The sequence below is a fragment of the Pan troglodytes genome, chromosome 13 (genome assembly GCF_028858775.2).
Source record: "Pan troglodytes isolate AG18354 chromosome 13, NHGRI_mPanTro3-v2.0_pri, whole genome shotgun sequence".
In the NCBI taxonomy this organism is placed as follows: domain Eukaryota; kingdom Metazoa; phylum Chordata; class Mammalia; order Primates; family Hominidae; genus Pan; species Pan troglodytes.
Window position 1 is genome coordinate 81790266 of NC_072411.2, and position 18140 is coordinate 81808405.

The following is an 18140-nucleotide window of genomic DNA, read 5'->3' on the forward strand; positions in this document are numbered from 1 at the left end:
AATTCCCTGACCCCTTGTGCTTCCCAGGTGAGGCGATGTCTCACCCTGCTTTGGCTCACGCTCAGTGGGCTGCAGTCACTGCCCCGCACCCACTGTCCAACAAGCCCCAGTGAGATTAACCCAGTACCTCAGTTGGAAATGCAGAAATCACCCATCTTCTGCATCACTCACGCTGGGAGCTGTAGAGTGGAGCTGTTCCTATTTGGCCATCTTGCTAGTTTAAAACTTCTAAGGCCAAATAAAAGATGCCACTTCTTGAATCACAAGGCAGGGTCTATTTTTCCACCCCTCTAATTTGAGCTGGCCTTGTGTCTTAGGCCATTCCTGCTGCTATAACAGAATACCACAGACTGAGGTGATTTTTAAATAATAGAAATTTATTTCTCACAGTTATGAAGGCTAAGAAGTCCAAGATCATGGTATCAGCAGATTTGGTGACTGGTAAGTGCTTGCTCTCTCCTTCCAAGATGACGCCTTGTTGCTGCATCCTCCAGAGGAAACCAACACTGTGTCCTCAACTTGGTCAAAAAGCAGAAGGAGCAGGCAGATCTTGAAGCCTCTTTTATAAGAGCACTAATCCCATTCATAATAGTGGCACCCTCATGGCCTAATCACCTCTCAAAGGCACCACCTCTTAATACTATCACGTTGGGGTTTAAGTTCTTATGTATGAATTTTAGAGAGACACAAACATTCAAACCATAGCACCTTGTGACTAGCTCTGACCAAAAGAATGCAGTAAGTTGCAGCTTCTGTTCTTGCTGTCTTGCAACACTGCTCTGTGACTGCTAGGTAACAAAGCCTGGTCTAATCTCCTTGAAGAGGGGTCTACTGGTAAGAATTATCCAGCCTACAGCCAGCAGCAACTTCCACATGCATGTGTGAAGCCATCTAAAACCATCTAAGACAGTTACTCTGTAGCAGCCTGCAGCTCCACGGGTGTGCACCAATGAGTCCGGCACAAGAACCACCTAGCTGAGCCCAGCCCACATTTCTGACCCACAGAATCATAATTTAAAAAACATTGTTTTAAAATTTTTTCTGAAAGCTTCTGCCGACCTTTCCAAACTTCTCTTGTGTTTCCTTCTATTAATAATTGTCTTACTCAGTTTCAGCCACATCTCAGCTTTTTAGACACACCAAGCTTTTCCTCAAGTTGAGATTTTGAGCATTCTCTTCATTCCCTTTGGATCACTTTTCTCCATTCTCTTTGCTTGACTAACTTTTTTTTAGTCTTAAAATTTTAATATTAAATGAGAATGGATAGCAGAGAGCAGGATGTCAGTCACTAGCTATATTAGTTCTACATAGAGAACTAATATGGTCAGTTTTATCTGGACTTGGGAAGCTGTGGATGGGTCATGGAAAATAAGCTCTGCAATTGTGTGGTACCCTGGGGAAGCAATACCTAAGTGAGATGTCTGGAATTGATGCAGAGGCTCCTAGTTAACATAAACCAGAATGACAGAGAGAACTCAGGACAACTTAGCTCTGAATTCCAGCAGCTGCCTGTGACTTTCTTATCTATGTCTTTGCAGCTGTTTTTCCTGTACCTCTGTTCCCATAGGACCAGAAAACCCTTTTTCCTGTTCTGATTCCTTTCTACCTTTGCAAAGGGATCTTCCTCTTTTCCCCCAAATCATACTTCACTCCAATAATAAGAAACTATTTATAGTTTGTTCCTACATGCATCTGCATTGCCATTGCCTATACCTGGAATGTTTTTTCTTGAATAATTTGAAACTCATCTTTGAGTACTCATCTCAAAGATCACCTCCTCTGAGAAGCCTTCCTTGACCTCCATAAAGTTAATCATTCCTTTTTCTGTGCCACATCTACGTTACATGTAGATCTGTCATTGTTCTTAGCATACCATATTGCAATTCACTTATTTAAATATTTATTTTCTCTTGATACTTAAGATATTGTTCTGTTAATCTCTGTAAAATAGGAACTTGGTAATATTTAAAATAAGAAAAATCCCCAAGGGTTCTGTTTCCTATTATCTCTAATTATGCTACTAGAAAACTGGGGGGTTTAGGTGGTCATCTTTATTACAAATTTTAACTGAAATTTTTATCAAGATAATCAGAGATTCACACGCAGTTGTAAAAAATTATGGAGTTTTCTTGAACACCTTGCCCAGCTTCTACCCATAGTAAAAATTTTTTTTTTTTTTTGAGACGGAGTCTCACTCTGTCGCCCAGGCTGGAGTGCAGTGGCGTGATCTCAAAATTTTTTAAAGCTGTAGAATAATAGTGTAATCAGGATATTGACATTGATCTGATGTACAAAGCTTATTCAGATTTCTCCAGTATTACCTGGATTCCTGTGTGTGCGTGTGTGTGTGTGTGTGTGTGTGTGTGTGTGTGTGTGTGTGTATGACCTGTGTAGATTCATGTATCCCCCACCAGGGATCTCTCATGTTGCAGTTTTGTACCCATATCTACTTCCTTCTTGAAACTCACCCCTATCCCTTACCAACCAGTAATTTGTCCTCTACTTCTACAATTTTGCTATTTCAAAAATGTTGTATAAATGGAATCCATACAGTATGTTACTTTGGGGATTGGCTTTTTCCACTCAGTATAATTCCCTGAAGATCCATCCAAGTTGTTGCATGTATCAAGGGTTCATTCCTTTTTATTGTTGAGTAGTATTCCTTAGTACAGATGTACCACAATTTAACAAGTCACCCCCAAAAGATATCCATGTCAAATCCTTGGAACCCGTGAGTGCTATCTTTTTTACAAAAAGGCTCATTGCAGATGTGATTGCTAGGAATCTTGAGATGAGGAAACAATCCAGGATTATACAGGTGAGCTCTAAACCCAATGGCAAACATCCTTATAAGATAAGGAGAAAGGAGATCTGAAGAAAAGACATAGACACACAGAGCAGAAGATGTTGTGAAAACAGAAGCAGAGACTGGAGTGATGCAGCCACAAGCCCAGGAATTCTAGGGCAGCCACCAGAAGTTTTAAATTTTTATGTTTTTTACATTTAAATCTATAATTCACTTTGAGTTAATCTTTTTATATGGTGTCAGAATTTAGGCCTAAGTTTGTTTGTTTTGTTGCCTATAGCTGTTCAATTACTCCAGGACCATTTGTTGAAAAGGTATTCTTTCTCCATTGACTTGCTTTTGTACCTTTATCAAAAAATCAATTGAGTATGTGTGTGTGGATCTATGTCTGGGTTCTCTAGTCTTTTTCATCTCTCTCTCTCTCTCCAATAAAACCACTGTCTTGATTACTTTAACATATAGTAAGCCTCAATATTGGGTAGAGAGATCCCTCCTTTTTTCTTCTTTGTCAAGTTTTAGCTAGTAGCTAAACTAGCTAAAAGGTCTGTGCTTTTTCATATAAATGTTAGCATAATCTTGTCTATGTCTACAAAAAGAACTTGCTGGGATTTTGATAGAAATTGCATGAAAATTATAGATCAGTTTAAGGAGAACTGGCATCTTAATCTTGTTGAGTTTTCTAATCCTGATTTCTAAACACGTGGTATGTCTCTCCATTTATTTAGGTCTTCTATTTCTTTTCTCAGCATTTTGTAATTTTCAGCATACAGATCCTACACATGTTTTTTAAAGTATATATCTAAGTACTTCATTTTATTAGGAAGTGATTATAAATGGTATTGCATTTTAAAATTTTGATTTCCATATGTTCATTTTTAGTATATAAATATAATATGCAATTGATTTTTTTTTTTTGAGACAGGGTCTCACTCTGTCATGCAGTCTGGATTACAGTGGTGTGATTGCAGCTCACTGCAGCCTCGACCTCTTGAGCCCAAGCAATCCTCCCACCACAGCCTCCTGAGTAGCTGGGACTACAGGTGTGCACCACCATGCCTGGCTAACATTTTTTTTCTTTCTTTTTTTTTTTTTTTTTTTGCTTTTTAGAGACAGGTTGTGTTGCCCAGGCTGGTCTTGAACTCCTAGGCTCAAGTGATCCTCTTTTCTCAGCCTCCCAAAGTACTGGGATTACAGGCTTTTATTTTTATTTGTTTTTCTTGCCTTATTATAATGGCTAGAACTTCCAGCACCATTTTGAATAAGAGAATTGAGAGTGGACATCCTTCCCCTGCTCTTGGTCTTAGGAGAAAAACATTCGGTCTTTCACCATTAAGTATGATGTTACCTGTAGGCTTTGTTTAGATGCTTCTTTAAATCAAGGTAGTTTCCCTCTATTCCTAGCTTGCTGAAAATGTGTGTTGGGTTTTCTCAAATGCTTTTACTGCATTAATGGATGTGATCATGTGACTTCTCTTCTTTAGCTTGTTGATATGGTAGATTTTTTTGTTTTGGTTTTGGTTTTTAGAGATGGAGTCCTGCTCTGTTGCCCAGGCTGGAGTGCAGTGGCGTGATTTCGGCTCACTGCAACCTCCACCTCCCAGGTTCAAGTGATTCTCCTGCCTCAGCCTCCTGAGTAGCTGGGATTACAGGCACTCACTACTATGCCCAGCTAATTTTTTAATATTTTTAGTAGAGACGGGGTTTTGCCACGTTGGCCAGGCTGGTCTCAAACTGCTGACCCTCAGGTGCTATGCCCACTTCAGCCTCCCAAAGTGCTAAGATTACAGGTGTGAGCCACCATGCCCGTTGGTAGATTATTAATTTTTAAATGGTGAGCCAGTTTTGCATACCTGGAATAAATCCCACTTAGTTATGGTATATAATTCTTTTCATACATTGCTGGATTCAATTTGCTCACATTTTGTTGATAATTTTTTACTCTAAGTTTATGAGATACTATTCTGTAGGGTTTCTAAAAATAATGTGTTGTCTGATTTGGGTATTAGGATAATACTAGCCTCATAAAATACGTTGGGAAGTGTTTCCTCTTCTTTTATTTTCTGAAAGCAACTGTATAAAATTGGTGTTAGTTTAAAAAAATCCTTGGTAGAATTCTCCACTGAAACCATATGAATCCAGAAATTTGTTTTTCAAGTGCTTTGTAATGATAAATTCCGCTTATTTGATGGCTATAGGCCTATTCAGATTGTCTACTTTTAAATTTATGTTTATGTTTATTTGAGATGGAGTCTTGCTCTGTCTCCCAGGCTGGAGTGCAATGGCACAATCTTGGCTCACTACAACCTATGCCTCCTGGGTTCCAGCGATTCTCCTGTCTCAACCTCCAGAATAGGTGGGAATCCAGGCACTTGTCACCAAGCTAGGTAAATTTTTGTATTTTTAATAGAGGTGGAGTTTCACCATGTTGACCAGGCTGGTATCAACACCTGACCTCAAGTGATCTGCCCACCTCAGCCTCCCAAAGTGCTGGGATTACAGGCGTGAGCTGCCACACCTGGCCCAGATAGTCTATTTTTATTTTAGTTGAATTTTAGTTATTTGTGGTTTCTGAAGGACTGGTTCATCCTTCTCACTTGTCAAATTTATAAACACAAGTTTTTAGTATTTGCTTATTATATTTTTAATTGCTGCAAGCTGTGTCATAATATCATGTATCTCATTGGTATCTTCTTCTTTCTTCTTGTACTCATCAGTCTTGCTAAAAGCTTACAAATTTCATTGATTTTTCTTTCTTAAAGAATAAGCTTTTTGTTTTATGGACTTTTCCTCTATTGCTTTCCTATTTTCAACTTCACAGATTGTTGGTTTAGGTCTTTATTACTTTCTTCCTTCCATTTGCTTGTGGTTTGGTTTTTCTATTCTTTTCTAGCTTCTTGGTTGGGAACTTACTTATTTGAGAACTTTGTTTCATTTCAAATATAAGCATTTAAGGCTATAAATTTCCAGCTCAGCACTGCTTTAGCTTCATCTCACATATTTTACTATGTTGTGCTTTAATTTTCATCTAGTTTTTCCTTTGAGACTTCTTCTTTGATTCATAGATTATTTAAGAAATATATTGTTTAATTTTCCTGTTGTTTTTCTACTACTAATTTCTACTTGATTTCATTATGGTCAGAGAAAATATTGTATATGATTACAGTTCCTTCAAATGCATTAAGGTTTGTGTTATGGTCCAATATATGGTCTACCTTTGTGAATAGCTGTATAGGCACTTGGAAAAAATAGTGTTCTACTGTTATTGAGTAGAGGTCTATATAAATTAATTAGATCCTTTTAGTTGATTATATTGTTCAGATCCTCTATATTCTTGCTTATTTTGTTTAATAATCCTATCAGTTGCTGAGAGTAGGTCCCCAACTGCAATTGTAAATTTATCCATTTCTTTTTTCTGCCCTATCAGTTTTTGCTTCATGTATTTTGAGGCTCCGTTGTCTGGTGCATGAACATTTAGGATCATTAGGTCTTCCTGGTGAGTTGAATATCTTATCAGTACATAATGTCTCACTCTGTCCCTAGTAAATTTCTTTACTCCCTACTTCATCAGATATTAATATAGCTACCCCTGACTTTATTTTTTAAATTACTGTTTGCATGATATATTCTTTTCCATCCTTTTACTTTCAACATACCTCTTATTGATTTTGAAGTGAGTTTCTTGTAAGCAGCATATAGTTGGGTTATTTTTTTTAATGCATTTTTTCTTTTGATTGGTTTATTTAGGCTATTTACACTTAAAGTTGGTTTATTTAGGCTATTTACACTTAAAGTAATTATTGATGTTAGCCTTTAAGTTTGACATTTTATTATTTGCTTTCTGTTTTTTCCTTTGCTTCTTGGTCCTCTGTTTCTCTCTTCTTTCTGTCCTGTGGTTTACTTGAACACTTTTTAGGACTCCATCTTTATTTATTTATATTTTGGTTGTATCTCTTTGTATAGGTTTCATAGTGGTTGCCATTAATATTATAATGATATACACATGTGACTCATGGCAGACAATTTATTGGTATCAGCATTTAACTTCCCTACTTTCAAATATCATTGTTTTTAGCATCAGATGATTATATTTTGTTTCAGTCATCAAATATGATTTACAAAACTCATGAAGAAAATGATAATGTAAAGATTAATTTTATGTGTCAACTTGACTGGGTCACTGGATGTTCAGATATTTGGTTACACATTATTCTGCGTATTTCTTCCTGCCTCACTGCCTTCCACCTGTGACATTAGTTTCTTTTCCTGCCTTCAGACTCAAATTGAAACATCAGCTCCTCTTGGGTCTTGAGCCAGCCAGTCCTCAGACTAGAACTATACCATCAATTCTTCTGAATCTCATGTTTTTTGGACTTATGCTGGAATAACACCATTGGCTGTCCTGGGTCTTCAGATTTCCTACAGATCTTGAAAATTGGAGGCCTCCATAATTGTGTGAGCTAATTCCTTTCTCCTACTGGTTCTGCTTCTCTGGAGAACCCTACTACAGGTAGTTTATTATGTACCATATTTCTATTCTTTCCATTGTTCTTTCTTCTTTACTTCTCAAAGCTCCAAGATTCATTTTCATTTCCTTTCTAGTTGAAAAATTTCCTTTAGCCAATATTTAAGTATAAACCTGCTAATGATAATTTATGCTGCCTAGTACAAACTCCAACTCATGTGATGATAGATATTTAATTTCAGGCAGTATGGAGTGACTTTCCCCAGAGTTGCATCCAGATTTGGGGTGGGTTGAGGAGGGTACTTATGGGCTTACATGGTTCCAGGGCTCAGGTAGGAGTGTTTATGGCCTGGCTGTCACTTCTGCACATGGACATCTGCTGAGGCATGTTTATTTCTGTATGATATTTAGTCATTAGTTCATGCAGGAACTGTGAGGTATTTCTTTGCTGTGGTACATGTAAAACATTGTCCTGCCACTGTCCCAGTCTAACAGAAAAGACTATGTCCCTGTGGTTCCCAGGTTCAACCAGCAGCTTCTGTACTCCCTAAGCCCATAAGAAATTATGAGACAGCCTCAGGTCCATCTGCCCACCCTTGCTAGGGGCCAGGAACACCAGGATCTTACTGCCTTTGTGGACCCTGTGAGACACAGAAACTCACAACTACTTTTTCCTTTCTGGAAGCCAAGACCCATCTGCGGTTTCTGTTATTTCCACTTACCCCTTGGAACTGGATGGGGAAAGCATTAGGGATCTTTTATATGCAAACTAAGTTACCTCAGCTCTTTTTGCTTCCCCTTTGAGTCTCTCTTTCACCGCCCAGAGTATTCATAAAACATTTGGCTAGGGAGACACTGCTGGGAAAAGGATTTTGCTGCTACTTATCACAAGTCCCTTGCTCACTTTGGTACACTGATCACACACACACACACACACACACACAGCAGACTGGTTTCAGGTACACTCTAAGAATCTTCCTGTTGTTCTAAAGCTCAGATCTAAAAGTTCTGTAAATACCCTGAATACTAAATTTGGCAGAAGAACTTCCAGTGGTTAGGGGTCAGCCACCTTTTATTACTAGAAACAAGTCTCAACCATCACCCTGTGGACGCAATTCCCATCGATGCCAACTCCAACACTATAAAACCGACCCAGAAGAGGGGAAGTCACCTCTTAAATTAACAGTTCTTGGGAAGAATATCTACTACCACATATTTTTCTCTGTGGGCATGAAATGGGCTTCGATTTTCTTCCCTGTGTTTGTTCTCTGGGGCTGTTGTAACAAAGTACTACAAACTAGTGGCTTACACAACAGAAATTTATCATCTTATAGTTCGAGAGGCTAGAAGTATAAAAAATCAATGTGTTACTTGGGTTGGTTCCTTCTGAGGGCTGTGAGGGAAGGATCTATTCTAGGGCTCTCTCCTTGGCTTGTAGATGGCTGTCTTCTCCCTGTATCTCTTCTCACATCATCTTCCCTCTCTGTGCATATCTGTCTCTGTGTCCGAATTTCCGTTTTTTCATAAGGTTATCAGTCATATTGGATTACAGCCCACCCTAATGACTTCATTTTAACTTAATTACCTCTGTAAAGACCCTAGCTCTAAATAAGGTCATATTCTGAGGTACTGGGGGTTAGAATTCCAATATATTTTTGTGTGTGTGTGAAGAAACACAATTCAACCCATAATATTCTCTGAAGCCAAGTGATGGGCAAAAAAGGAAGACTGGCATTTTGTTTCTTATTTAGGCGCTTGCTTTGTCAGTGGGCTTGCCAGCCTCCCCTGTGTTACCTGAGCAGGAAAGAAAAGCCCCCCGCAGTCCACTCCACCTGTACTTGCCTGGGCCCCAGCAGTTCCAGGTTTTCAAGAGGAATGTTCATTCTCAGATAGATTCTGACCTCAATCCCCAAGCATTGAGGCATATGAGAACAGACGACACAATCTTGCCAGGACTAACACAGTGTGGAAGAAAGAGGCACATACAGTCAAGGAATGAAGGCTTCTGCTAACAACTATGAGTAAGCTGGAAGATGCAGCTATCTCACAAGGGATTCTCAATGCCTAAGGGACCATCTGGGGGATCCCTTCATCCACAGGGTCTGTTAAGAGGATGTATGACCCACAGAGACAGCCAAAATAGTAGTCATCAATTAAGAACAGCATTGCCACCTTGCAGAGGCCGTAAGGTAAGGTAAACCTCCGCCTTTCTATCCTTCTATGGTTTCCCACCACTAGGCTGAAGAGCAGGCTGAGGCAGGGGGAGGGTAGAAGCTCATGTGCCCAGCCCTCCATTCTAAGTTCTAGAGTCCATCTAGACAAATCTTAATTTGGCAATAAAATGATGTTTTTATAAATAGAACTGAATCTTCTAAATCAAAGAATCTTTCTGAATATACAAAAGTGAGAAGTTATGAGTTGAGAGAGTGTTAAGAGAGTTGCTACCCAGCAGGAAACACAAATTTGATAGATCAAAAGTGAGGAAAGTGACCAAAAAAAATGAAATGATGTCAGGCTTGAACCTCATTCAGTGGAGACTCTAAACAGTAGATAGTGTACGCATGCCACATGATAGCACTAGGTATATTCCGCTTTAGTTCCTGCTGTTTCACTTAGCATTATATCATGGACAATTTCCCCTATCATGAGATATTCTTCAGAAATATAATTTTTAATGACTATGGTATTTATAGACATTTACACCATAACAGATGTAATTCAAACTTTTACTCAGGCTATGTGTGCTCTAACTTAGGTATCAGTTTTGAACCTAACACTAAATATATATATAATATTATTAATAATATAATATTATAAATTTTATATATATATTTTGCTTTTTGAGATGGAGTCTCGCTCTGTTGCCCAGGCTGGAGCACAGTGGCGTGATCTCGGCTCAATGCAACCTCTACCTCCTGGGTTCAAGCGATTTTCCTGCCTCAGACTCCTGAGTAGCTGGGATTACAGGTGTGTGCCACCACACCTGACTAATTTTTGTAATTTTAGTAGATACAGGGTTTCACCATGTTGCCCAGGCGGGTCTTGAACTCCTGACCTCAAGCGATCTGCCTGCCTTGGCCTCCCAAAGTGCTGGGATTACAGGCGTGAGCCACTGCGCCCGGCCATAACATTAACTATATTTTTAATATATAACTATAGGTAAATGAATACACCTTGGAATAATTATAATAAATAGAAAATGGAAAAATAATTTTTCTACTATTATAAGTGTGTACCTTAAATGCTGTAAGCCCCTTTACTTTCTTTCACAGCATGTTAAATATTGACTTAAGAAAACAATTTAATGAAATTAAATCATCAACTGAGTAAAAAGTAGTTAGATTTGGCTTGAAATATAAAAATAATTTATTTACAACACACCAAGAACCATGTAACAGCACTGAGTGAAATTCCAACAAATGTTTTCTCTGTGTCATCTCACTTCAAGCTGGGGCCTCATTACAGAGCAAACCCTTGCTAGAGTAGAATTTGGAGCTCTTCCCCCACATTTCGGAGGAGGCTTATCTTGGCCTCCCACCTCAAACCTTGGGAGGAAGACTGTCTTTTGTAGAAATCTTCACCATGGATAACAATAAATTTCACATTTTTCTTTAATTCTGTCACAGTGAAGATACCCAGTGACCAGCAATGTGGAAGAGGAGGGGCTGCCCAAGGATAAGATAAAGGATTTGAAAGATTGTTTAGAATTCAGGGCAGAGGCAGAAATGCAAAAATTCCTGAGCTTCTGCTTCTATCCAGCCCACAAGGAAAGGGTGAGAGGCAAGTGAAAGCGATGGATGATGGTGCTGGATTTCAGAGGGAAGCCTTGTTGGTTTTGGCAATGCCTGTTCCTATTGTTAGAACACCCAGCACACTGCTGGCAACTCTAAAAGAATATGACAAGTTTAACATGCAAGATTAATGTTCCTCTCCTGCATCACAGGATGTTATAAATAAAGCTGTAGCTTTTTATATACTATCAAGTGGTATGCCACCCAATAGAAAGCAGATAAAGGAAACCCAGGAAAGCTAATTTTAAGAGAGGGAAAAAATGACATCACTGATGCATTTTAAACACATTTCAAAATACATTCAGAAGTGTTCACACATTGTGAGGATACAGGAAGTCTCTGGCCCCATATACAAATTGTGCATATGTGTGTATGTGTGTGTGCCAGTGTGTATGTCAGTGGGTGTAACAAATATTTCGAGAGGTGACAAACAGCTCATGTATTTTACCTGTAGGAGAAGGAGTACATGTTATCATGGTAGCCCAGTTTTAAGGTAAAAATTAAGTCTTGTTCTAAATCCTTCATTTTCCAGACCAGGACCATCTCTCCCCGCAGCACATGGAACCCGGGACCCTGCCTCCTACCTGTGCTGCTGTTGCTGCTGGGGCTGGCTTGGGCGGGTGGTGGGGGCTGCCCATCACTCAGCTGCTTCACTCGTTTGCGGTGGGATTTGCCGTTGGAATGCACCTGAGCCTGGGCTGCAGAGTTCAGCTGGATGTTGCACACCTCACAGAAGGAGAAAAGAATTTTCTTTTTCTCTTTGCTCAACTGGTCCTCAGGCCTGTCGTTCTTTATCCCCTTTTCTTCAAAGCCCCGTAGAAAATTTGCCATATTCATGATTCCATCTTCAAGATGGTTGTCAGGGCTTAAGGAGTACCTCATGCCTGAAAAACAAAACAAGTGCTTCTGAAATGATATATGCCTTATTTTCTAGTATGATTACAATTAATCTTTAAGCGTTTGTTTAAGCTAAAAGTTGCCCAGCTACCCAGTGGTTACTACTAGAAAAAAAAATCATCAAAAGTACCTAAGTAAGCAAGTATGGTCTTTGAACGTGAGTTCCTTGTGCCTGGGGGTTTTTGAACAGAAGTTCCTTTCACCTGGAGCACTTTATACCCCATCCTTGTCCCTCTTCCCATCACCTCCCACCCTCTTTACTCTCTTAACTTCCCACCCATGAGATCTCAGCTGGCAAATTACCTTCCTCATGAAACCCTTTCTGACCCTGGACACAAGGCAAGATCTGGTTATAGGCTCACATAGTGCTATGTGACACCTATCAGAGTATGCATTTCTTAGGCAATTGTGCAATTACTTGGCTTATGTCTGTCTCCCCATTACAGTATGAGCTCTATGAGGACAGTCACCTCGTCTCTGGATATCCCTTAGGCCTACAACTGCACCTTTTACATAATAGGCATTCAAATTTTATTGAAGAAAGGAATAAATGATGTTATGAATCTGAAATTGTGAAAATATTCATGTGTAGACACAAATATATATACAATCAGCATACACCTAGGCATATACAAACAGATACATGCCTTAACTGCAGGGCAGGTAACAAAGAACAAAATACTGTATGTCTGCAACTTACATTGGGTTGTGTTCTAAAAGTCCCTTTATAAGTCAGCTGACAGGAATTTGGACATATTTTCTTATTCTTGTAGTGAAACAAATTGTTTTTCGGTTTCCAGTTTAGCCCATAAACATCAATTTAATATTTGATGGAGTTGAAATGTAGAACATCTGAAATACAAAATAATATAAAATTTTAGTAAACTGGTAATTGAAAAAGAATGAAATAGAATAAGAAATAATTTTTTATATTTTTAAGTGTTGATGTTTTCTTCATTTGTTTAGATAAGAGTACAGAGGTAGATTATAAACTAAGGGAAGATTCGAAAGGGATTTTCAGTACTTTGAGACCCTTGGTTGATGAAGATTGCCTTGCCATTTTATTTTTTTCAGTGCCATTTTATGTAATTTTTCATTTTAGTTAATACCAGGAATACCAGCATTTTCAAAATTATCAGTGGGATTATAACAATATTTTGGTTTACAATTCGAATAAATAAAAAGACACTTCCCAAAAAGAAAGGGGAGGGGAATTTGGCAAAAATTAAGGGAAAGGGGTATGTGTGAGAAAGAATGGCTGAGGTGGCAGTGCTGTGCCATAAGAGATGAAGGGTTTATATGAAGGAAGGATCATGGCTTGTAAGGGACTTCTTATAGAACAAACTCAGGGGGAACGCAAGGTACTGGCTTTCAACAGTCCTTTTGATCCAAGTTGTCTCAGAGCTCTAAGAAAAGGAAGGAGCTACTAGAGACAAGACCCTATCTGGAGTGTTCACAAGCAGGATGTTTAAACTTCGGAAAAGGTATGACCATAAAACCAGATATTGATTCTAATGTATAGTATGCCAAAAAATCTCCTTGTTTATACCCAGACCATAAAACCAGATATTGATTCTAATGTATAGTATGCCAAAAAATCTCCTTGTTTATACCCATACATCCAATTGTGAAGGTTGTCTGAACACTGTTAATTTTGATATGCAAAACCTACTTGTCCCTTTTAATACTTTAACCTGATAATGCCATTTTAAAGAACTCTCTTACACAAACTTTTCCAAGTCAATCTATTCCTTTTAGCTCCTGCCTTAAAATCTGCTCAAACTATGCAGAAATCAGGTTTAAGCAGTTCCTGTAGCTAAACTACAGAAAATAATTCAGCTATAATTGAAATGGGGTTTGAACTGCACATAAATATTTTTGCTTTTATTCTTTAAACCTAAGATATTATGTTATCACAAAGTCACTTTTCTCATACAACTTAAGAAAATATCAGTGCCATATTAGTTATGTTCAAATATCTATATCTTCTCTTAAAATATTAAAACATATCATAAGAATTAGTTGAAATAAGTAAGTGATTTTTAAAATAAGCTCATTACTAACATTTTGCACTGTCTAGAAAACTAATCCACTGTGAAACATAAGAAAAGCCAATAACGTTTAACCTTGCAGAACGAGGCCAGGCACCATCGTACTCAATCATTGAAACCTAAGCTTATATTTCAACTCAAGCAAGCAAGATCCTTGACTCAGAGGAGAACTGTTGACACTTTCATCTGAAAATTTAACCTGGAGGTGCCCAGGCTTGTCCATATGGCAGATTAACACATGGTATTTCATAGACATAAGACACACATTATAATGTTCCTATGACTTTTTTGTTTGCATTACCTTATTAAAAATAAAGCCATGTTACCTGTGCTTTTATGATTGCCATTTATCCTGGAAATTATTCTACTCTTGATTTATTTAAATATACATATTTTAAGTAGGAAGAAAGATATCTTCCATATAAAATAAATGGCTCTTCTAGAATTCTGTAACCTCTTCAGAGTACCAGCATCCTCCATAACTTTTCAACCCTATTTTACCTTCTCCAAGAGTTATTCTCACAAGTGGTCTCCCAAACCTCCAACACCGCATTCATGGGCCACTCTAGAAAAGACCCAATGCCTGGGGGTGGGGTATGCATTCTGTTCACCAAATCCCAATTTATTAGTCCTAGTTCTGGCTTCACACTTCCCTCTTTCTCAGGGGAAAAATAAGATCAGCTTCTGTTAACAGCCACTTGCAACCAAAGTATATTTAGCTGCAGAGGTCTTGGGAAAATGACCTAGAGGTGGCAGAGAGGCAAGATATCAGAGTCTCAGCATCCACTTTTGGCCTGAGATGATATAATTTCTAGGCTTATAATATGTGTGAATGTGATAACATTTATAATGTCAGCTTTCTTGCTAAGGGGAAAGTAACAGTGAGTTTAAATGGAAGAAGAGAGAAAAATCTCACTTTCTATTTTAAAGTTTTTCATCAGACTATCTTAATTACATGTTTCACTTGAGTGGGAGAGAAGGACCTTCGGGGGTGTCTGATTTTAAACAGAGCAGTGGGCAGCACTGTGCTTTGGACTGCCAGGAATGAGTGTAAGAAAAGTCAGGACAACTGAACCAAAAACTCTATGCTTTTTTTGTATTATTTTACCAGATTAGATGACCAACAACTTAACATTCATAAGAGAATAAGACATTTTAGTGCAGGCAAAAGAATGAGAAAATGTTGGTCCTTGAGTTGCTGCTTTTGGAGGAAAGAGCTGATGAATTCAAACTGGACAGTCAGGGAATTTCCACAGGAGTGATTTTAAATCACTAGGATGCAATCCGTCAGGAAATTTTCCAATGTTACAACTTTCCCTAGGATTTTCCCTGACCTGCATTGTTATCCAATTGTTTTCTATAATAATTTGAAAAAAAAAGGAAACTGATCCAGAGGTAAAGACATCTCTGTTGCATATGTACAGCAATACATTCTTTGACTCAAGAGTGGCCACATCAGATGGAGAACAAGAGACTGCCTCCCTTCTATGTAAGTGTGAAAAGGCTCATTTCTCAACTCAAGTCAATCGGTTTTATCCACTTCCCATTCATTCCTTAACCCCTAACAACTTGGCTTGCAACTTCTTTCCACAGGTAGTGCTTGTCTTTGCAAAGTCACTATAAACACTTCTAATTGCCAATTCCAAGATGGCAGTTTCCTTCCTCCCCACTTTTCCTGATGTCCTCGTGATGCTCCCTTGCTCGAGTCTCTTCTCACCTCTGCACTCCTGAGGCATTGTGTTCACAAAGTTAGCACAACACACAATTCTTATATTATTGGTTTAATTATTTATATAGTTTTATGACATATATATGGTTTTACTTATTGACTCACTCATTTCAGTATATTGTTACAGAATAGGTAGGCAGAGGGCAAGACGCCAGGGAGAAAACAGTGAACACGATCAAGGAGATGTCTCAGGGGACGAAACAATCCAATGAGAAATACAGAGGAGAAAACAAGAAATTACAACAAAGTACAATAAATTCTTTGGAAAGGTATACATTTTCCTCCCTTGCTAGTTTTCAAGCTCCTTGAGTATAAAAACTATGTTTTATTCATCTTTGTATCCTCAGCATCTAAGATTGTGTTTTGTATAAAATAGGCACTTAATAAATGTTGGCTGAATAAATGAATGGCTGTATTTGTGTGGGAGGGTGTAAGGTGAGCGGGATGGGAGGTGAGTGTGATGTGTGTGTATATGTGCTTTATGTGTTTGTGGTCTGTGGTACGTGTGATGTGTGGTTTGCATGTGGGGTGTGTGTGGTATGTGCGGGGGTGTATAGGTGTGGAGTGTGTGTGATATGTGTGTGGTTTGTGTATGGTATATGTGACTGTGATGTGTATGAATGTGGTGTGCATGGGGTATGTAGTATATGTAGTGTGTGTTGGTTTGTGTGTGGGATGTATGGGGAGTGTAGGGGACATGTGGGTATAGTGGAGGGTGTGTGTGTGTGGTATATGTGGCATGTGTAATATGTGTGTGGTATGGGCATGGGTGTATACGTGTGTAGCACTGGTTGTGAACACAGTAACCAAGGTCAATGTTTTCTTTTTTTCTGTTTGTTTTGAGACGGAGTCTCGCTCTGTCGCCCAGGCTGGAGTGTAGTGGTGCCATCTTGGCTCATTGCAACCTCTGCCTCCTGGGTTCAAGCAATTCTCCTGCCTCAGCCTCCTGAGTAACTGGGACTACAGGGGCACACCACCACGCCCAGCTAATTTTTGTATTTTTAGTAGAGACAGGGTTTCAATGTTGGCCAGGATGGTCTTGATCTCCTGACCTTGTGATCCACCTGCCTCAGCCTCCCAAAGTGCTGGGATTACAAGTGTGAGCCACCGCACCCAGCCAAGGTCAATGTTTTCTAATTATTTTAGCTTGTATGTGGGCTAAGCACACAGCTGTTTGCATTTTGAGATTAGGAATGGTAATAACGGTGTGCTCCCCAAGGAAAAAGTATCATCACTCATCTGCAAACTAAAATCCCAACTGTTTAGGACAGTCTTTCATCTTGTAATTAAAAATAAGGCTTAAAGTTCAAATTCTGACAAAACATGGGTATATTGTGTCAGCATCCATGTGACATTAGCCCTTTCCTGCAACCAACTTTCTGAGGAAATGGAACACTGGGTATTGTGGGAAAGTTTGGGGAATACTTTGTGAAGATTAAAAGACATAGATGGAGAAGATATAGGGCTCTGGCATTGCTTTTTACCCATTTAACTATGTTGAAATGCCTGGTACTGCCTCCTGATCTTCTACTGCAAAGGGAGGCAAAAAGTTGAGTTCTGAGTACCAGACTATACACAATTCCTTTCCCCAAAATAGAGTTTCAGAGAAAACTAAGAGGTCAGTAGAGAGGGTTCATTTCATTGAATGTTTTGGTATATTTCATAATAGGATTCAGATATGGAAGGCTATATTTGATCCAATTCAACTAATCATTTATTAAACACTGATTATAGACAATATGCTATACTTGGCCCTATGGTTAAAGAAATGTATAAAATTAAGAACCTTAAAAAATAAAAAGCTTGTAATAAACCAGAAGAGGCAATCCTTCTGCTACTCATTGTTTAGGAGAGTGACTGTGGAGAACTCTCTGCATAACAGTCCCCAAAATACTTTGAACTTCTTACATTGGAATGAAATTATTCCTTAGCAATTGATTTCACTAGACAGTTCATTGGTCTCATTTTTTTCCCCAAGTACTTACTGGCACTTTATTGAGTGCTAGTGAAATAGATTTTAATGGGGGTGCTCTGGTCTAGTGTGAATCCCAAGAGATTGGGATTATTTGACATCAATGGCTGAGTCAGAAAAACTGACATTTAAATGTTTCTAGCAGTTTGTTTCCCTTGGGGAAAAATTTTGAACTCAGCTTTGGAGGCACACTGCTTCTTTATTTTGGAAAAAGCATCTTAGAGGATCTTCGTATTATGTGAAGGTAAAGCATAGACTCTATTCTGTAATGGAGACTCTGGAGATAATATAGCTCCAAGGAACTTAATCTGCTTTCCACAATCATATGAAAGGTTGTCTTCACTGTGACACAGCGGCTTCTCTGCAAATTATCTTTTCTTTCATAAAATATTTCTTTCCTGCAAGTGGATTTAAATTGTATCGTCCCTGAAA

The 18140-nt window shown here is 38.6% G+C and overlaps 1 protein-coding gene across 3 annotated transcripts in view; it reads right to left on the reverse strand.

Moving 5' to 3' along the window:
• Positions 1–18140, reverse strand: part of ZNF385B (zinc finger protein 385B) — a 420705-nt gene that overhangs the window by 314195 nt on the left and 88370 nt on the right. For all 3 annotated transcript variants that reach the window (XM_054679159.1, XM_009443824.3, XM_009443823.4), the window contains exons 2-3: positions 12657–12808; positions 11644–11943 (exon numbers count right to left, since the gene is read on the reverse strand). In XM_054679159.1, the coding sequence (XP_054535134.1) occupies positions 11644–11697 (54 nt within the window). In that variant the 5' untranslated portion in view covers positions 11698–11943; positions 12657–12808. The remainder of the gene's footprint in view (positions 1–11643; positions 11944–12656; positions 12809–18140) is intronic.